The following is a 26,210-nucleotide window of genomic DNA, read 5'->3' as shown; positions in this document are numbered from 1 at the left end:
TAACGTGAGTTGTACCACCGAAACGAAAGGCCTGCGTGCCACTGTCTCAAGCTTCGGATTTCAGCGAAATGCAGGGATACATTGAAATGACTATAGCTCGGAGGCTAATTGCCCTAGAGAGATGAATGATATACCCTTGCACGCAGAATGAATCACAGATTCAGACAATATAAAAATTTATGCACATTCGGCGTATATATGTAGGGTAGGGGGAAATCCCCCCAAAATCAATTTTTTTTAAAAAAATTGCCCCCCCCCCCTTCCTGGAAAAAAGGACATGAAAAGGTCAACATGCACATAGAAATTATCGCTGGCATGTAAGAAACAGAAAAATATTTGCATCATTATCATATGACCAATGTAATGCGAGTTGTACCCCTGAAACGAAAGGCCTGCGTGCCACTGTCTCAAGCTTCGGATTTCAACGAAATGCAGGGATACTGTACAAAGTCCCAATCGTGTGTATTAAGGGATCGTAGATAGGCTATGTGAAGCCTGATATTCAAAGTTATTTGGCTGCGAGAGGTGTATCGTAAGAGGGGGTATAGCTCTGAAAAGCTACGTCTACACTTAACCAACCAAGGGGGCTAGCCCCGTGAAATAAGAACTACACTCACGATTAACTTTAAACACTACAATTGACTGGTCTGGCAAGGGTGTGAGAGAATGAAAGACAAGGATATAGGAACGTTCGTTACCTGTAGATCTGGAAGTGACGATCGACTTGCTGGTTCGTTGATGAAACTCTGATGAACTCTCCTGAAATAAAACTCCTTTCCGATATTGTACTACTCCTCGCTGTAACTCCTTTTGTAACGTACGGTAACAACTATTCATGCCATAACTTTCTTAGTTCAACAAATTGTATAATTCCGAGGCACTAACTGTGCACGCGATAGATTTCAGATACCGACTGGTGGTGAGAAATATTCTCTGAAGCTATTTAAACGAAATTCGAACTTCGGCCGTTGAGAGACCGCATCTCTCAATAACGGTGCTTTCAGCGTAAGGCTGTGTTTGCAGTATCTTTCCTGCGATTCCGGAAGAATTCGTATCAGCGGATTTTTACATCCGCTGAAGATCGCAGGTGGCATTTGCTTGAAAGAAGCTCTTTCCAGCTTCTTTCATACTCGGGCCCTTTTTATGAAATAATTAGACTATCAGACTATGGCACCCGGGGTCCCGGATTCGAGTCATGCCTTTGGCATGATACGATACATTGAAATGACTATAGCTCGGAGGCTAATTGCCCTAGAGAGATGAATGATATACTCTTGTACGCGGAATTAATCACAGATTCAGACGATATAAAATGTATGCACATTCGGCGCATATATGGAGGGGGAGGGGAATCCCCCAGAAATCATTTTTTAATGGAGTTTTCCTTCCCCTGCCTCCCGAAAAAAAGGACATGAAAAGGTCAACATGCACATGGAAATTATCGCAGGCATGTCAGTTTGTAAAAAAAAATGGGGAGAGGAGTACAAATAAGAAGTTTTTTTTGTACCAGCTTGGTCTGGAGCCATGATGTACTCCATAAAACATGGCTCCAGACACAGGGGCGGGCACCTTACAGGTAATAGAGCAGCATCTACTTTGTCGTGGGTTTCTTGGCCCGCACTGTACGCATCTCCACTGTTCTCGTACCATGGTGGGGAAGTGACGAAAACCATGAACCTTGTACCGCCTGTTGACTGATGGACTGGGTTGTGCTGCCTCTTGGGGAGCTGGGATTCGAGTGCCTGGCCTGCCCCTGGTCCCCAAAAGACTTAGAGCCAACTTCTCACGTAACCCAAAATGCCTCACATTCTGATGAAATGACTTAAAGAGCAGGAAGGTGTTCAGGATACATTGGTCGAGAAGGTGGAAGAAGAGCTTGACAGTCCACTTCATGGTCTTTCGTTGGACACTGTAGGAATTAGTCATGCCGTCATGCTTTGTCAACGTAACCCATGTGGCTATTGTATTCGCATACAATGGCCGGCTTGAGTACGTTGCCATGGTCATCACAGAAATTTCCCTCATCTGGTGACTGATGTATGTTCGTCAACACGTACACCTCTCTCTTGTCTTTCCAACATATCACAGTCAAGTCATTCTTCACCTGAACACGTAAGTAAGTCTCCTTTCTTCAGCTTCAAGTCAGTCTTTGAAAAGTGGGGTGGGAGGCCTTTTCATCAGGGATTGATGGTCCTGCAGCAATATATACTTCTTGTTGCGAGATCATCAAATAGCTCTGGAGAAGAGAAGTAGTTGTCCATAAATAATTTATGACCAACTTCCTTCACCTTCTCTGTCAACACTACAACTAAACCGTGTGTCACAGATGTCATGGCAGTCACTCTTGTCTTTGTCCTTGCTCAGATATACGGTCATGTCATATGTATATCCCAAAGGATCGCAGAGTTTGTAGATCTTGATCCCAAACCTCTTGTGTTTCTTTGGAATATACTGTTTGAAGATGACTTTCCCTTTGTACAAGACCATAGCTTCATCAACTGCTAAATGCTCTGTAGGATAGTAGCATTTAGAGCTTAGCTCATTGATCTTGTCAAAGACAAACCTCATCTTCCACAGCCTATCATAATTGGGATCTTGGGGGGAGGGGTTCTTCGTATTGTCCTCAAAGTGTAGGAATCTGAGCAAGTGGATGAAGTGGTTACATGACATAAAACGAGTCTCACGAAACCACAACCTTCCAGGAGGAAAAGCTAGAATGGAGTGAAAAAAGCATGCCAATTCTTGCAGCTACTTCCAAATTCTATTTTTAGACAATGCAGGGGAACCTTTGTAGCTACTTGTGAAACACTTGTGCTCAAGAACAAAGGCTTTTCTTCAGCGTTCCTCCAACTTCCATTCTTACGACGCAGTTTCAACAACCCCTCTTCCCCCTCCCCAACCCCCACCCCCTGCTTGTGCCCGCACGGAAAACATTCCATTCCTTTTGACCTCGGGTACCGATAAACAAACTTCCTTCGAATGCAGTTTTTAGGGGTGAGGGAAACGCATTGCTTTAGAGCAACAAAGCCAGCTTTTCTTTGTTGGCAAAATTTTTCCCTTGAAAAAAGACGCAAAAAAGAAGTTGCCTTTTCCCTGCCATTTTCATGGAAAAAAAATGTACAACAATCATTTCTGTTAAATACATGTGTTAACAACAATATGAAAAAAGAAAATCGGAATTGTAGCCAAAAATAGTGAAGTTATAACGTAAAAAGTATGACCTTGACAAAGCATATTGATCGAGACGATTGGGCACTTGAGGGTTACCTAAGAGCATCTTGATCGAGACGATCGGGCACCAAAAGGTTAATAGCCACTTCCTGGTTTCACTTATGGCAAGTCATCTTTAAATGGATGGGTAAATTTCCTGGATGTCTATGCTGGCCATTCTTATTCTTATCAGAGTAAATTACTTATCTCCGCGTAACCACCAAACAGATATCTTTAGATACAATATCTAGCAGTTGTTTATTTCTAATGACTGACTGACCAAAATAACAAAATCAAGCAAAATGAAGAGAATAATAAGTATAATAATAATATAAGAATAATAAGTATTAGAGAAAAATAACAGTACTCACTCAGTCCACACTGCCCTGCTTTGTACTTCAGAATTTTACTTTCCCTTCTGCCGAATTCGTATTATTACTGCAATCTCTGCACACTTTGTATGTAACTTCCATCCAATAATTCAACAACGTTAAATATTACGTATATGCTTTCGCTATGTACGTACAGTTTTCCCTTTCATCATGAAATCAAACACATTGCACTGAAACAGGAACCAGCTTTGGACAGTGCAACAATTTTGCAATGCATGAACAGACATGCAATGAAAACAGCTGACTGATCAACGTAACCCTCGTGCACGTTAATCGACTACAGTGCCACAAGGACAGTTTATTTTCCAAGCTGCATTAACCAAAGGCAATGGAAGCCGTTGTTTAAAACATGTGTTGTGCTTTCGGTTGCTCCCTTCCTCCACTTCTTTCTTGCCCCTGCCATACTTGGCAGGGTAGGTGAAGATACCATAGAAATGTCCCTCCCCCCCCAAAAAAAAAAATCACTCTATTTATGATGATGTGTGGGCTGCCTCTACTCCGCCAAACGATCTTGAATGAAATGGAATTGCAACACTGCATCATGAACACAGCATTAGCAGTGTGTGTAAAACTTATAATATTGCAAGCTACAGGCGCCAATCCCTTCTCTCTTCTTGTGTGCTACAAACAGCAGCAAACGAGCACACAGCGACTTGTGCGAAGCAAACGTATCTCAGTGGCAGATGCTGGTAAAGCGAAGGCGATGGGGCGTTGGAATGTTTGATGTTTTGAAGGAGATAGTGTTCAGTGAATAAGTATAATAAATATTGATTGCATTACAGATTTATTTGGGTGTGCACGTCCGAATAGGTAAAACCGCTACTGACTGACAGTACTTGCAGTGTATATAGCAATGCAATGTGTATCACAAAACATAAAATCGGTCAAATTTCTCTACATAAAGTGAGTTAATCTGTGTTTCATTTTTTCAACTAATGTGTCCAATAATATGGCCAATACTGTAATTGGGACTAAGGTGGATTGATTTAAATCAGGTGGTTTTAAAAAAAATCACTGATTTAAATCATTTTAAATAAATAATTTATAGAATAATGTTCATAAGGATTTTGTAGATATCGGAATCGCTTTTGGTGAAAGTACATTAATCTCATAATCATTTTAACGGTGTTTATTAGGGTCTATGAAAGGAAAAGAAAGGAAACTAAAAGTATGTATTGATGGAATGAAGCTCATTCGAAATGTAATATGTAAACTCTAAACACACTTAAATTTCTCTTGATTTAAAATTCAATAATTTTTATAGGCAAAAGTAGCAAATATTTTGTGTAGAAATATATACAAAATACTAATCATGTTAAACCGTAAATAGTGTCATTATTTGCAAACTATCATTAAAAAATATTGCCAAAATTCAGCTACAAAGACTTTATAAAATATTCTAAGTTACAATTACAAAGTACATCAAGAATATTTTATTTCACTGGAAGAAAATTTACTGAACTTACAGTTTTCGTTAACACACTTAACAAACATTTCCATAGTAGGTTCACACATATAGTATCAGAAACAGAAAAATGTATATTTACATATAATTTTTTATTTGCTTTAATCAAACTGCCCAAATATTTTACAGGGCTGTTTACTAGAAAATAACCTTTCTATAGAAAACGTATCTATATGTATTGTGCCAAAAACTATACAAGCAATTTTAAGGATTTTTTTAAATCAATAAAAACGATTCAAATAAAAAATCATAAAAAATGATTTCTTAAAATAAAAAGTCATGATTTTTATCCACCCTGAATGGGAGTAAAGGTTAAAATTACTTGTCAGAGTTTACAGCTTCTTGCATTTGGATTTTTTAAAAAGGGACCTGAAGAACTAATAATTAATGTTCTACTGTACATAGAGTGTTTTAAGGTGGACAATTGGAAATAATTATTTTGTTTTCTTCCCATTAGATTGAACCTAGAGCAAGTGGACACGCTATGGGATTGCATGGCTTTAGACTCTCTCTGTTCGGATGAGCTCTTCAGTTGGTTTTTAAGCCAGGCCAAAAGCAAGGAGCAGCATGCTTTGGGATTGGATGCATTGAAGTACATTTACATTAAAAAGCTGCCTACCTTGGAACCGGAGTCAATAAGCATGACTGCACTGAGCCTCTTCCAGCAGTTGTGCAACCTTGCTCAGCTTGCAAACGTTCATCTGGATAGCCCATTGAAAGAAGCTGATATTGTTGGAATGAGCCATCTATGGAGGATTGCCCTTAGAGCCAATAATACAGGTGGGTAATGCCATGAAAAGTGAAACAAAAAAATTTTAAATTCTCACCCGTGTTTAAGCCAGACCCTGTGGCCGAGTGGTTAACACATTGTGCTGCGACGCCATGGGTCCCAGGTTTGAATCCCACTCAGGGTTGGTTGTTTGTGATTGTCCATTTATCAATTTCATCATTTCATCACTCATCTCCATCTTCGCAAATTAGCCAAGAGGCACAAAACATGAAGTAAAATAAACTAAATCAATCAATCAATCACCCGTATTTAAGTCATGTTACATATGACATAATGAATTTTACTGACTACATAATGTTCATATTAAAGCGTATATGTATTTGTATAATTTTTTCTTTCAGTTGTGGTATTGTTAATAGAAAATTGACATCTGCAATGTAAAATTGTTAGGTCCAAAACATTTTAATTGTGCTGTAATTAGGAAATAGGGGGCCTTCCCCCGATTGTGGAGTGGTTTTGCTGTCACCTTATAATGAAATGGGTTCAATTCTTGGTGGAAACACCAAGTGGCTCAGATCCAACCTTAAACTGTAGGTCCAGTCCTGATTAGCCTGTCTTTGCATAAAATAGACTTAAAAAATAAGCTTTATTTGTTCATTCATTATGAAATAAGAAAGCTTATTATTTCTATTGCCCAACTTATAAAAGATTGACCTATCATTGTTTTAATATAAGAAGATTTCTTGTTTGCCACTTTACCTCATTAAGTGAAGGTGTATTTTCTTATGTTTTATAAGTTACATCCATAAAGTATAATTTTTATCAACATATAAAGAATAATTTTACAACCTAATCTCCAAAATATCATTGTGTTAGAAAATGTCAGTACTAACTTTGTAAAGTAAAATCAAAACTTTCATATCACCAGTTTCAAGAATACACAGAGTCAAAAGTTTGAATATGTGACATCCTTAACTGTGGAATTACCCGTGTATGTATGGTCCATGGGAAGAAGAAGTAAACTCGGCACTATTTGGTGAACATGCTGATTTGATGATTACCAGTATAAAATTTAGTGATACAGTGAAACCCTGATTTTCAAGTTGGTCCCCTGAAAAACATAACGTTCCAGTGTATTAAGAAACAATAGGCAGGAACATGTTAATTTCATTTTTGACGAACTCAAAGTTGGACAAGGTGAGGGATACGTTTACTTGCTCTTATTTTGTCACAAAATGATGCGGTATCAAGTTCAGAATGCAAATTAAACTCTTGAACATGAAATTTAAAGTTGGAGACAATGCTTTCTGGAGTATGGATTTATCCTGTGATGTAGGAAGTCAGGATGGTAAGATGATCTTTAGACTGAAATAAACTTCTTAAAACTCCAGTAAGTACATAAATTACACTAAATGTGTTTTATGATACAACATTTTTTACATTGTTATAGCAAATACAGTGTTTTAGCATATTATTTCAGAATTGCTGAGAAATATTCAAAGTTGATTGTAGGCAGGAATCCATAACAGACATTAATTGGTAGCAGTTTAACTCCAGAAATAGATTTTTTTTAAAGATTTTGCATTGAAATTACTCAATAAATGTTGGTGATTAAATTTGAATTGGTGCTTTTTGATACTGAGACATCAATATTGATATCAGTTCAGCTATATTAAAAATAATATAAAAATGAAAATTCATATTCATGTATGTAAAATCACTGTGATATATGCAAATATTGTGAACACTACAATTTACTCTACAGCCATGTATTTTACGTGAACACTACAATTTACTCTACAGCCATGTATTTTACGTTTCGGTTAAGTATTGCGAATGTTTCCTGTTGTAAATTTTTCAGATGTGAGCATGGCAGCTATACAGTACCTCAATAGCTACTATGTTGGTCGACAACTGGAACTTGAGGAGGAGTTTGTGGCACAGTGCATGAGGCATTTGGCTGCTGCCACTAATGACCTTGCCGTAGAGGAAGAGTCCAGTTTACTCTGCATTCAACGGGCACTCTTATTACTGAAGACGCACATAGAGACATTTAGAAGAAGGTATGTGTTTGTGCATTTTTCTGTCTGGTGTATGCACATGCAAGTAAGTTGAGGTGGGGGGTGGTGGTCATGCATGCACACACACATTGAATATTAACTCTCTGGTTTCAAGAATACTGTTAAAATATATATATATATATATATATTTAGGAGTTCTTACTTGTGTAAAACCAGGTCTGTAAAGTCAAGCACAGCATACAAATACTTGAAAAGTCATTGGGTCACTAGCTTCCTACTGGCATTCTCAAGGTAGAAAGAAGCTTAAACACACATCACAGCTGATGCCCGGAAGTCATGATGTCATAGACAGTCTTCAATGTGGCCAGGTTCATCTTTAAGTTTTTTCATGCCTTTATATCTATGGTTTGTAATGTAAGAACCAAAAATAAAGATGGTTTTTGCATTTTAAAGTTGTTGAATTTGAATTGTTTTGGCTAAGAAAGAAATAATACCTTCAATAAGTCTAAATTCGATTGTAACACTGCAACAGTGTTAGTGCAATATTATACAGAACCCAGTTGAGTGTGATGAACTTAAAATTTAAATTTTGCAAGCAAATATAAAGTCTGCTCATCATTTATGTGCTATGTGACTTAGAATTTGAGTGTAATGTACTATTGCACAGTTATGCTACTTTTGCTTGATCGTAGACCTAATTCTCCCAGTCTAGCCTCATCAGACAATTATGTTTTCAAAATTGAAAATGCATTTGAAAGGCACACCTTTCCAGGATAATGAAGATGTGAACAGCTTGTTTCAGGAGAGAGACAAGGGTTAAATTTGTTGCACATTCATTGTAAGGAATACATTACCCTTTGAAGGGAGTATTTTGAATAAACTATTGTTAATGCACATTGACGTACCTGCATTCCTTCCATGTTAAGCCAGAAACTTATGAAATACCCTTGATATATGAGGCTGTGAAAACAGTGATGCACCAGGTGCTCTTTTAGCCCAAATATGCATTTTTTGTGTGGTAATAAGGTATATTAAATGTGACTGCCCCCAGAAAAATATTCCACAAACATCCCATACCTCCCCACTATTTTTTTTTTCTGGGGCCATCACTGCTGTGAAACCAAGTAAGATTTACATGCTAAGAGATAATATACAAATGAAAAATAGATGGTATAACTTGTACCAATGTCTGTCTATGCCAAAATGTTGTCATTTCAGCAATGCCAATATTTAATTATGTGGCATCATCCTTCACTGTGTCAAGTTTATGGCTGGTTGGCATAAAAGTCAATTCTCTAGATCATCTTGTCTTCCATCACTACTCTCTGTAGTCTCCATATTTAAAACTTTGTTTCATCAATGGAAGAAATTCTCTAACATGCTTGATGTTTTGATGTACTGCATATAGTAAAACTCCGATTTTACGTTCCTGGATTTTACATTTTCCTGCATTATACACTCAATATTGATGGTCCCAACATAGCAAAATGTTATAAATTTTCCCCCGATTTTACATTTTCCTGCATTTTAAGTTTTTTTTAGTTTGGTCCCCTGAAAAATACAAAATCGAGGTTCCGCTGTGTTAGTATATCAATATATCGAGCATACTAAACAATTTCAGCTAATAAAGAAACAAAAGCTTTCATGAATTGTAATCATACCACCACTACTCTTCTTTTCATTGTATTCCAATCCTGACCCTTTTCTCCCCCCCCCCCCCCCCCCGTTTTCACCACCTGATCTCTCCATCTTGGTCTTTTTGTCAATATTTTTTCCTTTCCTTGTTCAGTGTACCATGCTGTACCATAAAGGCTAACAAACTGTAGCATTAAGGATGGGTATCATTAAGAGGAATAATTCTAAAATAGTTGTGTGTGTTGTATTTTTCAGGTATGCTTACCACTTACGCAGATGGGCTTTAGAAGGAAAGGGTATAGGAAGCCATGTACAGCTGATAGGCGAGAGAGGTTCTGTTCCAATACGTTTAGTAATTCAACCAGCTGGTGTGGCTGAGAAAGTGCCATTGGAGTTTTTGAGCAATGACTATGTGGCAGATCTTCGTGCAGAAGTGGTTTATTGGTGGGAGTCACTGCAGGTAAACATTGCTGCTAAGTTGTTATCCTTTTTTCTTCTTTCTTTTTGTTTTGATATATATATATATATATATATATATATATATATATTATATATATATATATATATATATGATACTATAGCTTCCTTTTTCTGTGCTGTGTTAGCAAGATAGTGGGATAGAATGAATGATACCAGAAATGAATGATACCAGAACAGTTGAACTTACAAAAATTGTACATTCTGGAGAAACCTGGAAAAGTACAGAATTATTAAATGTACTTTGAAATTTCCATGCAGGTAAATCAGCAAACTAATAATTTAAGGAAAACACATAAATGGTGATCACAGTACCCTCAGCAATATCCGTACACAGCATCAAGGGAGGTTAAAAATAGCTTTCAAGAACTCACAATGTGACACCTGCATGGAGAAGTTGATACATGATTGGTGACAAGTAATTATTGTTAATTTTACAGCTTACATGAAAATCCATATTATTTTTCTAAAGTTAGGTCAAGATATCCCAGATAAAACTGAAATTGGTACCGAACATATGTACAGTGGAACCTCAGTTTTTCGTTCCCGGTTTTTTACATTTTCCCGTATTATACATTCAATCCTGATAGTCCCAAGGTAGCAACATATTATAAAATTTTCCTCGATTTTACATTTTCCTGCATTTCGGGGTGTAAGGGGCGGCCTTCTTCTAAGGCGCCCAAAGTCAACCTCACTTCCACGTAGTGCACCCTGGACTAAAGACTAACGAGGCTCTGGCGACTGGCCCCATGGCCAGTATAATTTTGTTCGTGTTGTCCTGTTCTTTTGTCCTTATGTGTGCTGAGTGCCCCTGTACAGCCTCAGCTTTTAACGAAAGTCAGAACATTTTAATATTTTATGATTTTAGTTCTGCAACGATACAGTTGCTATTTGTAACGATAAGGGGCTGGACCCCGTATAATGTGACGGGTGCAAAATAGCCTTAGTGCTGACGCACCCAAAATTTTAAATTCAATTCAATTCAATTTTCCTGCATTTCAAGTTTTTTCAACTTGGTCCCCTGAGAAACGTAAAATCGATGTTCCACTGTAATTATGCCTATGTTGAATTGTAAACTCTGTAGCAACCTATATAGTTACTGACTAAAACATAACAACCTTTTAATTCATAATTATTGTGCTCGATTTTTTATACTGTTCGTAAACACTGACAGGTAAGATTGCATGTTCCATTCAGCATCACATGTTAGAAATTACTTCAGTGAAGTTTTTATATCTTCCTTCACAGATGAAAAGCAGTAACACTCCAGTGCTTGGGTCATTGTTGACTGAGGGCCCAATTAGGATGATAACGCAGGGTCAAGAACTGACTACAGAATTGGATGAGAAAACTCTGCATGAAATGGGATTTAAAGATATGCAGGTATGTCAGATTCAGATTAAGTTTTACCACTAAGAATTGAGTAAACTTTATTGCATAAAGGGGTGTTTTTGTGCTTGCCAAGCTTGCTTCAAGTTTCTTACTGTTGACTCTATGTTGCTTCAAGTTTGTTTATACGTATCTTCAAAAAAATACTAATTGGGTTGAAGATTACAGTTCAAAATGATCTGAACTGCTGGGAATTAAAATGCAACTTTATAAGGAGAGGATAGTATTTTTGTAGTGTGGACTTGATTTATCCTGAGCAGGTCAGAGGGAGGTGGGCTTCGGTGTTTTAAGAGCTCTGCTGAAATTTATATATGACATAATGGACTGGTGTTAAAACCTAAATTCATATGTGCTATATATGCATGCTTTATGCACACACATAACATATGAATAAATAAGTTCCTCTTTTTGTGTCAGCTTTCTTTTAAATATTATAATGTATTCCCTTTCCAGATGATTTATATTTCCATGGGAGCATCGCGATCGCAGAAGAAGAGGGACTCTGGGGACTATCCTTCAGTGCTTCCACCTCCACCTCAAGAATATCTCCCCACAATTTTACTTCTCCAGCCACAGTATTTTGAGCAGCTTTTTCAGCTCATGCAGACTCTGAGTGCTATGAAAACTACAGACCGAGGAGGGGTAAGGTTTTCCTTAGTAACTTCTCTTTAGTTTGTTTACATATCCATATATTTTTCACAACTGTTAATTTTATGTGGGTGCCAGGATAGTTTTCATGCTAATTGAATAAAATTTACAAAAACAGTAAGTCAGGATGTTATTCTTAAATATTGCTTACTCGCGAATTACTCAACCATACTTAAATAAGAGTTGGAAAGTAATTACAAAATCAGCAAAAGAAATAAATGTTTCTTGAGGCAGAAAACCTCGATAGGTATCTGTTGGTAAATATATCATATGGTGAACCACATTGTATGTATCGTTATTAAGTCTTTAAGTAAGTAAATAAATAAATATATATTATCATTTATAAATATTCTATCTACTGTAAATTGTGAGAATGATCAACCATCAGTACTTTTATGGATTCATACAAATATTAACATAAATTCTCAATGGAATCTGTTCAGTCCTAATGGTTACAATTAAAGGTTGCAACATACAAGATTTTAAATTAAACTAATGGTATATATTTTGTATTTGACTGAGGGTACACTTAATGTGATAATTGATGTTGAAATGAGCATTATTTTTCTTGCAGCATTCAATTCCTCACACCAAGGCTCAAGTTCTGTCAAGAAGGGTGTGGGACATACTGATGCTTCTCCCAACAAACCCAAAACTTCTCCAAGGGTTCCAGCAAGTGGGGTCAAAAGAGGCTGCTCTGCATGAGCTCTTAGATCCCTCCAGCCCTCAGAAGCTAATGTATTCATTGCATATAGTAGAGTCACTAAGTCGTCCATCAAATGGAAAGAAAAATAAACAAGTAAGTTCTCTAATATTATGTATAATCCTAATTTCTTTTCCTACCCGAGTGTCTGTACTTTGAACTGCAATTTATAAGATATTTAGTATGGATGCGACCCAGGATTTGAAATTCAGATATTGTATCTGGAATATGGATGTCAGATCCAGGATTCACAATTCAGATAAGTAATCCAGGGTTCAAGATTCAGATTTCAAAACCATAATTTAATATACAGATATCACATTTGGAGTGACTGGAGTGACCCTTTCTAAAGACACCCGTGTCAACCTCTGTTGCATGTAGGACACCTTGAACTGTATTTTGCAGACTAACAAGGCCCTGGCATTTGGATTCACATTCAGTATATTCCTCTGTGGGACTTTTTGCCATTGTTCCTTCATTTCATCATCACCAATCATACTCATCTTCACTATTAAGATTAACCAAAAGTTACAGAAAAGAAATGTAACATGAAACAAATCAATCAGATATCAGACCCATTGTTTGAATATTGGATTCAGAGTGAGATTCATGATTCGAGAATCAGAAATTAGATCCTGGATTTGAGTATCATATTCAGGATTTAGGTTCCAGATTCAGGATATGGATATTGGGTCTTGGATTCAAATTCTGCAAGATTTGTGTAATTCAGACCAGATCCAGATCCATTGTCCATTCCTAGTGATGAAGGCAGGAAATAATTTTAATCTTCCTCTGAGTATTTGTGTGCGCACCTAGAAATTTTTGTGTAGACCCACAATTTTGAACACAACTTGAAAAAAAAAAACATGTTTAGAAATCCAGATAACAGCTTTGTAGAGCCTGAAGCACTGGCTGTGTCACCCAAGAGAAACCCACCCACCTTGCAGGCTTTAGCCATGAAAAGATAGGTGTGTGACAGATTTTTAGTGTTTAAATGAATATTATAATATCAGGTTTCATTTGTTCTGATTGTCTTACTTCTTGTAACTGAAATAGTATTGCATACATTAACATCGCTAGTATTGTCCAAAGGTTATTTATTTATTCAGATTTTCACAAATATTCAAACCTGACACAGACCTGATCGTGAGACTTCATCCAACTAATAATAAAAAATTGAATCAGTAGCGTTTAGCACTAAAACAGTATGGGTTCATGAGCGCATTAAACTAAATGTATCTATGCATGATGTGGTGCAGTAAATGCAGTGAAAATATTGTACGTTAAAAAATATTTTTTTTTCCTTGTTTCTTGCTCCTCTTATAATTTTGCAATGGGGAATGTCATGGCAATTTTGAAGATCAGCTGCTCATTATTGTAAGCTACATATCTGGGATGGAAGTGGTATCCTGCTTCTGTATTGTTTACACTTAGCATGCAGAAGTTGTGAACAAGACAGTTACTTGATACTACCTCTGTCTCAGACATCATAACCTGTGATAATTACAGCAATGAGTAGAGACACATAATTTTGGTAAATTAAAAAGCAAAATTTCGGTACAAAAACTTAATCAGTTTCAGGTTCAAAAGCGGTAAATAAAATAAAATTTCAGTGTTATAGCAGTGAAAAATTGGATGAAAAGTGGTATATAAAAAGACATTTTGATTCTAAAATTGTGAATATAATCCTAAATTTGATTTAAAAACCACTTGTTACATAAAATTAACGTTTCACTTCTAATAGCACATTTATGTAGTTATCAGAGTATTAATTTTATATGTGTGTAAAGGAGTCAATTTTTGCTTCTCCAATATTAACAGCAGAATTAATAATTTTTCCTTGAATTGCATAACTCTCAGGATAATTCAGACCTCAGAATGTGTCGCATCGTTAAATAAACCGTAAATTTCGTGTTTAAGAGTTTATTTCGCATTTTGCAGTTCATTTCGCATTATTTCGTGACAAAACATGGTAGCAAAAGGCATTTCACACCTTTCAAAAACACAAAAAATTAACACTATAAGGTGTTTTTTGACATTTAGTTTTTTCATCAAAAAGGAAATATGCACGCCCCTAGCAATGAGCCTTCGAAATTAATAGCCCGTAAGAATAAGAAGAGCAATGTGGAGATATGATACATTTTCTACACATTAATTATATCTCATTTGCTATAGTCTACACTCCTTTTATCATTTTATTTCAATGGCAGTTTTCACTAAAAGAATGCTAAGAATGTTATTCTCCATTGCTCTAGCTTGAAATGAATTTTACATTTGTAATGTTTGCTTCTTTTTAAATTGAAATGAAACCATATTGTAATGAATTTTTTCAGGAACCTGGGACTGGTGAAGATGGTGATGCAAAGTCATTAAGCTGGAGCCAATCCTTTGTGGAGCATGGGGGCCTTAGGCATTTGTTTAATATATTTATGTCAGGTAGGTGTCAGAACTTATTTATACATTAGTGCACATGCCATAATTATATAGGGGATTCTGATTATTAAGGACACGTACTATTTCTACAGCTGGTTTTTGGACTACACCTAGGACTACAGCATGTTTTTTCCCTTTGGTTGATACTGTGATAGAATATCTGTTAATCTGTCCAATAGTTTTTCATACCCAATTTACTATAGAATTAATGAATTTACTGGAATTTCATGTGTCTCACAGGATAACACATGTGTTAAAAGAAGAAACTGAAAATATCCATTGTATAATAGTATAGTAAAACTTCTTAATATGTTTGCAACAAAAGTGTATTTCTCCTCTTTTGTAGGTGTTTTGCAACGTCGAGAAGAGAGAAGTGAGTGGCATCAGGATTGTCTAGCATCTTTGTTAAAACTTCTGTTTCAGTTGGGAATTGTCTCTGAATCAACTGACAAAACAACAGATACACCATCAGAAGTGCAGGAAATTCATCGAAAAAGACCTCGCCGCTTTCAGAAAGGGACCAATGATAAACTTATTATTTGCAAATTAAATGAGGTAAGAAATGCCACATCTGGAAGTAATTAATGATAAGTTTACATAATAAAATTCAGTTGATGCTTTATTAAGAAATTGTTATCATACTAATCTGGTATGTCAAATGTAAAGCTACTCCCTGACAATACATGCCGTGAAGGCATATGGCAACGTGTGCCGGTAGTAGCTGCATTTGTTTTGCTCTGTATGTTTGTATTATGTCTTGCTACAGATGTGACTGATTTTCAATCAGTTGTGAAATGAAGATAATCATGATGTATAAGTTATAAACCTGCTGGCAATATTCCAGAAAAATTAAGCAGCAGGAACACTATGTAAAAAACGGGTAATTTTCCATTAAAGCAGTCACACTGTGTTTTATTTTCTTGGTAAGACATGACAAAAATGTTCCCTAAAGAAGATTTTTCTGGGTGAGAGTCCTAGCAGTGACATTGGAATTGGCAGTCTGTTTTATGCATGATGTGCACCTTTATTTTAGGAGGTGTCTGGCAATTTTGCATGTACTTGAACTAAGTAAACACTAATTTGGTTTCATTTGAAAGTACTAATATAATTGTATACTGTTTGAAAGCAAAAAATCCAAGTAAGGAAATACCTCCTCTCTCACCTGTCTGCAAGCAGAATGCAAGAGTGATAGGTGGCGATTGTAGAAGGGCCCCACATATTCACAATCATGGCCATTTGTGGTGATGTGATGTGCACCATTCTCTGGCTATCTTTACCTCCTCTAGGGTTGCCCCTAGGTACCCATTCATGAGGCTAGGTTGAACCTGGAAATTGCTGGAAAAATTCTGACCTTAGATCGCCCACTCCGGTATCAAACCCAGGCTTTATGCATGACCATCAGATACCAAACCAACTGAACCACTACAGCTGTAATGTAGTATGTAATTTGTGAGAATGTACTAATATATCGAGAGAGATTCAAGAGGAATCGGCAATATTCTGGGAGAAAAAAAAGTAAGTTATAAAATGTTACATGAACATGTGTTTGATTCATAACAGTTACCAAGGTGGTGTATGTAAAACATAATATAGGACTATGCTAAGAATGTTCATTAGTTTACGTGAGAAGTGCCTCGGAGGGAAGTGAGGTGTATATATGCTACATCATATGACTTAAATTAAGTCTGAGAGATTTAAGTATCTAATTAGAACCCTTATCTGCAGTAAACATACACTGCTCAAAAAATAAAACTAGTCACATATTGGAACTTGCGTAACTTAATATATGGCTATGTATTCAAATGAAAAATACAACATGAAAACAACTCCTCTTCTTTATGACACTCAACAAATTACACAGAAATTCTCTTTATGTAACTCAATTTATGGTTTAGTTTGTCCAAATGTCCGAAACCAAAGTGTCCATTTGCCACAAATGAAAGACAATCTCTGTGTACTTGTCACAGACGAAAGGAATCAACAAGGTTAAATTGTAATGGTTGCAAATTAATATGGAATACTGCCTGTTCATGCTTCTGACAAGATGCTGTGTGTTTACTTGAGGTAGACATCTCCTTTCATTCACAAGGGCTTTGCAAGGGCCGGAAGGGTTTGGGATCGGTCTCAAACACCTTGTTGCAGTTGATCCCAGAGATGTTCAGTTGGATTCAAGTCTGACTCTGTACCATGCTAGATCGGTCGGGGCAATTTTAGGAAATGCAACAGAGGAAATTTTACCCAACCTAGAATGCACAATAGTCTTGATTTTTGAAATGAATGGTACACGGTAAGTGTACTGCTTCAACCTGTTGTGAGGGTCATGCATTAAGTTCTAATCCAGTAATGCACAAGTCCTCCTGCCAATAAAGAATTAATTATGTGCACAAAATTATAGTTACACTCAATGTGAAAATCCAACTATACTCAATGAGAGACTTTTATAAAGGATGTCTATAAATCAAACAGGACAAATAGTTTTAATATTTAACAAATAACAAGTTTATTTCCATCATGGCATGCTGTTGTTCAAACAAGTTAACAAGTATTATAATTGACATCAAAACTGTCTTTAACAAAATCAAGAATTGTAAATATTGCAATGATTCAAAGATTAAGGTACTGGAACACGAGAATTAAATGTTTACTATTGTTTTTCAATGTGTCCGTAAAAGCCCTCAAGTGACATGCTTGATAAATACAACAATCATAAACTTTTATTAGACATGGTACCAAAGGTGCTCACTCATACTACTTATATTTACAATTTTATGGGACTCACTATTTTCTTTTTTAGATGCTCTATTTAGGTTAATTTGCAAATTCGGGAATGATTTTAAGGTTCTAATTTTCTCTGTACTTTTTTGTTAAACGCCATCGTAGATTTCTACATCGCGAGCAACCACGATGTTTTGCTTTATGAAGAACTTTAAGAATTTATTCACGCATGTTGCAAGTAACACTAAATTTAGTTAAATGTATACTGTAAAGCAAGTGTGCAAATTATCACATCTCTTATCACACCTGAAAGCATACAAAAATTGAATCGTTACGAATAGTAATTTTGATGTTAAGGCAAGTTACTTTCCTATGCTTAATCAAAATCTAGTTCAGGATGTTTTAATATAATTGCAGTCATGTTCTCAATGGGATAATTGTGCTGTCAATATTTGTATGATTGGGCAGAGTCAAATTCAGTCAAAGCACTGACTGAACACTCACACATACCTGCAGTTTTGGCGACTGGCTGATAGTCAGGAATGTGATGTTGTTTGTTGATCCCTCACATACGAGCATGGATCGAACCTCCCTTTTCAATCCTCTCGTTGAAATACGTGCCTGGTCGAGTTGTGGAAAACAGGTACAAAATTTACAGCTATGTGTGCCTCTTCGTAGTCGATTAGAATAGACAAAACTGCTTCTAGGTCCAAACACATGGATCGATGAATGTGTAAATTCCAAATCTCACTTGGCTATTTACTGTAGTCCTTGTAAATCGTGTTGAATGCCAGTTGTACATATTGGACTTCCCGTTTCTATAGTTGGCTTCTGTCGTATGCCACGTCCTCTCACGTGAGCATCTACCAGCTTAGCACAGGGGAGAGACAATGAGATACCTCTGGGCACAGATCAGGGTTACTAACGCTACAAATATATGGAAAGAAACAACAGATTTAACCCACTACTGAGGGTACAATTCGTACTATATTCTTGATTAATTATGTACAAATATTAAATAACTTTTGAAGTCTTTTCATACAGTAATTTTCTTCTATTTTTATTTTTATTAATTCTAACCAATCTTCTTCGGGCTTCTTCTTCTTATAATCAATATGGCATCTTCTTCTTATGGCCTCTTCTTCTTATAATCAGTATGGCATCTTCTTCTTATAATTAATATGGCATCTTCTTCTTATAGCCTCTTCTTCTTCTGATCAATATGGCATCTTCTTATAATTAATATGGTATCTTCTTCTTATGATTAATGAATCTTCTTCTCCTTGTATTTAATAATTACATTGCTTTCTTCTTGCAATTAATAAGGCTTCTTCTTATAATTAATAATGATTCTTCTTCTTATAATTGCTACGGCTGCTTCTTCTTGTAATTAATACATATTGTGTACTTTTTCTTCTTTCTTTTCTTTATCGATCTTTTCAAATTGATGGAAATATTAATAAAACCGATCTCCCAAACAAACAAAGAGAAAGGGGTTAGTTAAAGATCGCCGCCTGGCCGGCGCTAACCTTAACTTGGAGCTACAATGTATGTGCCTCCAAATGTGCTTGGGTGCTGCCGAGAAATGGTGCTACACCTGGGGAAAACAATCCAAAAGCCGCACGAAACTCTCAGTTCGTGGGAACTGTAAAAGACACAAAATCGAAATTGCAATTCGACTTCCTTACTTTTGTATATTAATCGCTTATGTCATTACTGAATGATAATTCCCCTTTTCTCCTTATTTATATCCTGTTATTATTTTAAACTTATTTATTTATTTCCTTATAATTAGTATTAATATATACAATCGTTATTTCATCCCATCTGCTCTTTCCGTTGTCTCTATTTACAATCGTATAAGTTCTTCTGGGTGGTGCCATCTCTTACCCACTTTCCAAACTTATTTATGCAGCATCTTTTATAACCGTTGTTCCTCTTGCATGCTGCCATCTATGGTCCTTTATTTCAAAGAAAAGCAACGCAGTTTGTGTACGTGACACAAAATTCCCCTCCTCTGGGTAAAATTTTTCCTTCTGAAAAGATTCGTATGCAAGGAAAAATTTTCTTCAACATCCATTCTTACTATTCACTTCTCATATGTACTTTTCAACATTTGTTTAACATCTTCCGTACAATTATATCTTTTTACATTATCTAAATTTTCTCTTCTTACTTCCTTTGTCATCATATCTTGTATAACTATAGTGTTCCTAAACGTTTCTAATACCATATATGGACCTTCGTACTTGAAAAACAGTTTTTTAATTGTGCGGTCAATGGCCTTACTTATTGGGTGTGTTTTACAATAAACTATATCACCCCTCTTTACTTCTATCTTCTTTCCTTTCGCTTCCTCTTTTGACGTCCTCTTCTTTCTTTTGTTATACAGGTCATTGAAAAATTCTTTCCTTGTTCCTCTTTCCATAACCTTCTTTGGCCATTCTAAATCATCGAAAATCATCGGCTCTGCTTCATATCCCAAGAAAATCTCTATCGGGCTCATATTCGCCTCAGCTGATATACAGTTATTTAATAACATAACTATCCTGTTAATTACTGCACACCACCTTGTATGATGATCATGACAGTACATTCTGAGTAACCTCACAATCTCTCCATTGTAACGCTCAATTGGATTTGAACTTGGATGATATCTTGTTACATTAATCAATTTTATCCCTTTGAAATATGTATACTCCTTGAAATACTTTGAAGTAAATTGAGTCCTGTTGTCTGTCAACATTTTCTTTGGACTACCATAATGTTTGATAAATCCTTCATCCAACTTCTTGACTATCTCTTTGGTTGTGGCTTTCTTTAAAGGATAGCACATGATAAACTTGCTACATATGTCCACACACGTCAATATGTACAAAAATCCCTTAGACCTAGGTAATGGTCCTATTAGATCTATCGAAACCATGTCTAATGGCCATTTAGCGATAATATGTAATTCTTCTTTCTTAAATTTTATCTTTGAAGGTTTAGTTTGTATGCAAATTGTACAATTTCTAACATGGTTAACAACGTCACTCTTCATAGTCTTCCATACGTAAAATCTTCTAGCTAATCTCAGTGTTTTGTCAACTCCGAAGTGGCCAGATCCTTCATGCACGATCTCGAGTACTCTTTTTATCAAAGTTCGTGGTACACTAATCCTTACTTGATTCGGATTCTCATAACTAACTTGGAAAACAATTCCATTTGTAACTTTGTATCTGTTCTCTATCTTAGACATCCTTGTTTTCTTGTTTCCTTCCTCTCCTTCCAACAGGGGTGTAAGGGGTGACCTTCCACGTAGGCGCCCAAAGGTCAACCTCACTTCCACGTAGTGCACCCTGGACTAAAGACTAACGAGGCTCTGGCGACTGGTACTATGGCCAGTATAATTTTGTGTGTGTTGTCCCGTTTGTTGTCCTTGTGTGTGCTGAGTGCCCGTTTACGGCCTCAGCTTTTAACAGAAGTCAGAACATTTTAACATTTTTAGTTGTGCAACGCTAGAGTTGTTATTTGTAATGATAAGGGGCTGGCCCCCGTATAATGTGACGGGAGCAAAATAGCCTTAGTGCTGACGCTCCCAAAATTTTAAATTCAAATCAAATCAAATCTCCTTCCAACACCTTGATAATCTCCCTTAGTTCCTCATCTTCCTCTGTTCCAACTCGCCATTCCTCTTCTTTAATACCATTTACTTCTTCCTCAGTGATAGCGTTGATTTCTAGCCTAATCACTTCCTCTGGTTCCTGATTTCTCTTTAAAGGTGCTCTACTTAGAGTATCTGCAACATGGTTTTCCTTTCCTTTTATATCTATAACATCAAAACTGTACTGTTGCAGTAATATTGCCCATCTCGTAAGCCTTGCATTCCACTGTCTTGCAGAATTTAACCAAACTAGACTCTTGTGATCACATACCACCTTGAATCTTCTACCTTTCAGATATGCAGAAAACTTTTCTATTCCAAATATTATCGCCAAACACACTAGCTCGCTTATAGTATACGCTCTTTCAAAGTTCTTCAAGCTTCTGCTAGCATATTGTATTACATTATCTTCATTGGATTCGTTTTTCTGAAATAGGTATGCTCCCAATCTAATGTTTGATGCATCTGTGCCTAAAAAGAACATTTTCCCGAAATCAGGTTGGCTTATGGCTGGTGCTTGTATAAGGTCTTGCTTAAGTCTTTGGAAAGCCTCCTCTTCGTTTTCCTCCCATTTCCATTTTATATGTTTTCTTAGAAGTTTGTATAATGGCTTGGCTTTGCTTGCGAAATTGTGTATAAATTTTGATCGCCAATTACATACTCCCAGGAATCTTTGAAGTTGTTTCCTTGTGTTTGGCCTTGGGAACTTGCTTATCGCGTCATTTTTGTCTGGGCACATATTTATTTCACCTCCAGATACCACATGACCTAGGAAACGTATTTCCTTCCTTGCAAAAGAGCATTTTTCCAATTTGACAGTTAATCCTTCTTCTGCCAATTTACTTAATACCCAATCTATTTTTTCTATGTGTGTCTCCCAATCTTTTGTATGTATACACATATCATCCACATATATAGTAAGCCATTCTCTTGTTTCTATACTAAATATTCTATTTAGAGCCATCATAAAAGCTGATACTGACGAATTAAAACCATATGGAAGCCTTCTAAATTGAAATAACCTTGATCCATATCGAAACGCTGTATATTTTCTAGACTCTTCTTCTATTTCTACCTGAAAGTATCACAAAGTCATATCAAATGATGTGAAGTATATGCTGCCTGAAAAAGTGTGTAGTAATTCATTTATTCTTTCTACTTGATTTCTGGGAAGTAGCACGTGTTTATTTAGCTCTCTTAAATCCAGTACGGGGCTCACACCTCCGTCCGGTTTTTCTACCACGTGCATTGGGCTTACGTGTACGCTATTGGAGTTCTCTATTATCCCCCAACTTAACCATTTCTTCAATTCCTTTTCTACAGCTTCTCTCTTTGCAAAGGGTATAGGATATTGCTTTGACACTATTGGACTCGCTGTGTCTACCTCACTCCTGGGCGTTGGCTAAATATTCCCCTATGTCTCAACAAAATATATCTTAAATCTTCTTTTTCATTTTCTGAGATCTAATGACACTCATCCACTTTAGCTTGTATTTCTTCTTTCGATGCATTGTATTTATGGTCCTCTCTCTCGACCTCTTTTTCATATTCACATTTTATATTTTCATTTTCAATTATATCATCGTAGTCTTTCCTCTTATACACTGCATCATGTTTCTGATATACAAGGCTTTGCTTCCTAACGCCTATTTCGCTCTCGGAACCTTTTATTTCATCTTCCATAGGGATATCTACTTTCATGTTCTCCATTGATTCTAGATTTAGCCGTTTTTCTTTTATATGTATGTGCCCATTGTAGTTTTCTAGGAAAGGTACTCCTAGGATTATATCACACCTCAAACCCTTTATCACCAGAAATTTTACTTCAAAATTAGCTCCTCTGATGCTCATCATGATGCGTACCGTGCCCTGAATCTTGTATTCTTCATTTCCCGCAGCCATAACTAATCTGACTTTGTCCTTTTCAAAAGCGTCTAATTTTGCTTGTGGGTATTTCTCTTTAATTCTTTGCCAACATTTATAGCTCATTACTTCGACAACACTCCCACAATCGATCAAGCATTTAACCTTAATTTCTATTATTTCTGCTTCCACATACAATGGTCTTCCAGGTTTTAAGTTTTCAAAACTCGGCTCTCCAATTAAAAATAACTTCAGAATTCCTTCTTCATTTATCTTATGTTCTCCCTTCATATATTCATCATTTTCCTTTGCTCTCACACCTGGGAGTTGCTGCGAGAGCTCTACAAGTTTAGCCTCTCGACCGATTCCACATTCCTCGAATCCTCATTTATCTGCTGCCACCCAGCATTTCCTACTTCGTTCTGCACCTGGCTTCTGACTAATTCCACTGCTTCTCTTCGCTCTTCATTTATCTCATTATTTCCCCTCTCGTTGTAATTATTTCCTCTAGGTTGCCTTTCATCTATCTCCATCCTTCTTTCCGAGTTTCTTTGATTCGAATTTTGCCAATAATCATTTCTTCCTCTATATCCGCGGTTTCCTCTCCACAGTCCTGTATTCCTTCTATCATAATTTCTTTGCTCTTCCTGAACATTATTTCGCCTTCTGCCGTTTCCGTTATCTTCTAAGAATCCTCTTCCTCTGCCTCTATATGCATTTCTGACTTCTATGTTCCTAATCCCGAATTCTTGTTTCCGGAATTTCTGCTCTGGACGTTGTTCCTCTTCAGGATGATGCCTCTTAGGATAATATCTACCTTCCTTTTCTTTATCCCATGACCTTTGAGTCTTTTTCAGCATGTCATCTGTTCTGAGGTAGTCTATCAAGTCTTCCACCTTCCTTATTTTTACTACAGCCACCGCTCTTTGTGTCCATATTGGTAGCGTTTGTATCACTTGTCTAACCAACTCTTCCTCGTTCCATTTTTCATTCAAATTTCGGAATCTCCTTAATGTTTCCCATGTGTGTGCTTCCAAACTCTCAACCTTGGACCAATCTATATATTTTCTTTTCAATGTCTCCAATTGCCTTTCCTTAATTTCCTCACTACAATAATATTCCAAAAATCTTTTACTAAACTGTTCGAATGTTCCAAACTTGTGCTGATTTAACTGATACCAGCCTGCCGCAGACTTTTCAAAACATCCTTCGATTAGGTCCAGTATCATATTTCCTGGTATCCTCATTAGCTTCACGTTAGTTGTTAGTTCCTTCAGGGATTTTTGTGGACACTTGTCAGATATATTTCCATTAAACTTGGGCAAGTGTTGTAATTCATTAGGCTTAGGGATTCTTGTCTTATATTTTCCCACTTCCAAATTACTTCCGTTTACTTTGTCCAACCATCTTCCATTGTCGCTCCCTTCTTCATTACTTTTCCATTTCCTTTTCTTCTTCTGATGATTCCCTTTATGCTTTATTTCCTCCTCTGTAGTCGATTCGTCGCTACTACTTTCCTTTTTTATTCTGATCTTTTCATACTCTTCTTTTCCATCATTTCCTTCTCGATTGAAACCTATTAGCTTATCTTGTATTCTCATATCCTCTATTTTAGGGATTATTCCTTTCCATTGTACTTTATTCTCTTTCTTTCCTTTGTCGATCTTACTTTCGATGGTTTGCATCTTCTTATTACTCTCCTCTAATTCTTCCCTAACTTCTTGTCGCTCTCTAATTATCATTTCTCTAAATTTCAAAGTTTCTTTTACTATTGTTTCTTCTGTCACAATTTTCATTTCTTCTAATCTGTTTTCTACTTCATCTATTTTAGAGATGTTAATATCTATCTGCTTCTTGTTTGCCAAAATTTTGTTTTCTAAACTCGTACTCCTCTGCTTGCATTCTTCATTCACTCTTGAAGCTTCCTTTTCGATCTTTCTATTAGTTTCTTCATGTCTTTCATCTGACATCCTTATCATTTCTTCTTTCTTTCTCTCAAATGCTTTCCTGTTTTCTTCACATACTTCTGCCATCTCTTCTATTTTTCGATTATTTTCTTCCAACCTTTCTTTAACTTCTTTGCTGTTCTCTTCCATTTTTCGATTATTTTCTTCCAACCTTCTGCTGTTGTGATCTTGACTTTCTTTTATTTCCATCATCATTTTCATCAACATCTCCATCGTATTTTGTTCTTCTTTCTTTCCTTCCTTTTCCTTTAACTTTACAGTCCTGCATTCCTTGCATTCGTATCCTTCTCCCCTTTCACATATCTTCTCATATTTTTCTTTCCGGATTCCTTCACATAACCAGTGTTTCATTTCTTCACATACCTTACACTGTATTATTTCTTCGTTATTTCCTTCTTCGCCACAACATATATATTTTCCTTCTTCCATTTTCGCTTTACTTATCTTTCCAAATTTTATTCTTTGCGTTATTTCAACCTCTGGTCTGTATCAAGCCCCACACGTTGGTCGCCATTAATCAATGCCACGTCCTCTCACGTGAGCATCTACCAGCTTAGCACAGGGGAGAGACAATGAGATACCTCTGGGCACAGATCAGGGTTACTAACGCTACAAATATATGGAAAGAAACAACAGATTTAACCCACTACTGAGGGTACAATTCGTACTATATTCTTGATTAATTATGTACAAATACTAAATAACTTTTGAAGTCTTTTCATACAGTAATTTTCTTCTATTTTTATTTTTATTAATTCTAACCAATCTTCTTCGGGCTTCTTCTTCTTATGGCCTCTTCTTCTTATAATCAGTATGGCATCTTCTTATAATTAATATGGCGTCTTCTTCATATAGCCTCTTCTTCTTATAATCAATATGTCATCTTCTTCTTATAGCCTCTTCTTCTTCTGATCAA

At 36.3% G+C, this 26,210-nt stretch overlaps 1 protein-coding gene across 2 annotated transcripts in view; it reads left to right on the top strand.

Moving 5' to 3' along the window:
• Positions 1-26,210, top strand: part of puf (ubiquitinyl hydrolase 1 puf) — a 186,156-nt gene that overhangs the window by 62,241 nt on the left and 97,705 nt on the right. For both annotated transcript variants that reach the window (XM_083118991.1, XM_083118990.1), the window contains 8 exons: positions 5,525-5,847; positions 7,659-7,860; positions 9,709-9,913; positions 11,179-11,313; positions 11,773-11,961; positions 12,542-12,766; positions 15,004-15,106; positions 15,450-15,658. In XM_083118991.1, coding sequence (XP_082975117.1) covers positions 5,525-5,847; positions 7,659-7,860; positions 9,709-9,913; positions 11,179-11,313; positions 11,773-11,961; positions 12,542-12,766; positions 15,004-15,106; positions 15,450-15,658 — 1,591 coding nt within the window. The remainder of the gene's footprint in view (positions 1-5,524; positions 5,848-7,658; positions 7,861-9,708; positions 9,914-11,178; positions 11,314-11,772; positions 11,962-12,541; positions 12,767-15,003; positions 15,107-15,449; positions 15,659-26,210) is intronic.

Source organism: Lepisma saccharinum, chromosome 3 (genome assembly GCF_977018435.1).
Source record: "Lepisma saccharinum chromosome 3, izLepSacc3.1, whole genome shotgun sequence".
Taxonomy (NCBI): Eukaryota; Metazoa; Arthropoda; class Insecta; order Zygentoma; family Lepismatidae; genus Lepisma; species Lepisma saccharinum.
This window is presented reverse-complemented; position numbering and strand designations above follow the sequence as displayed.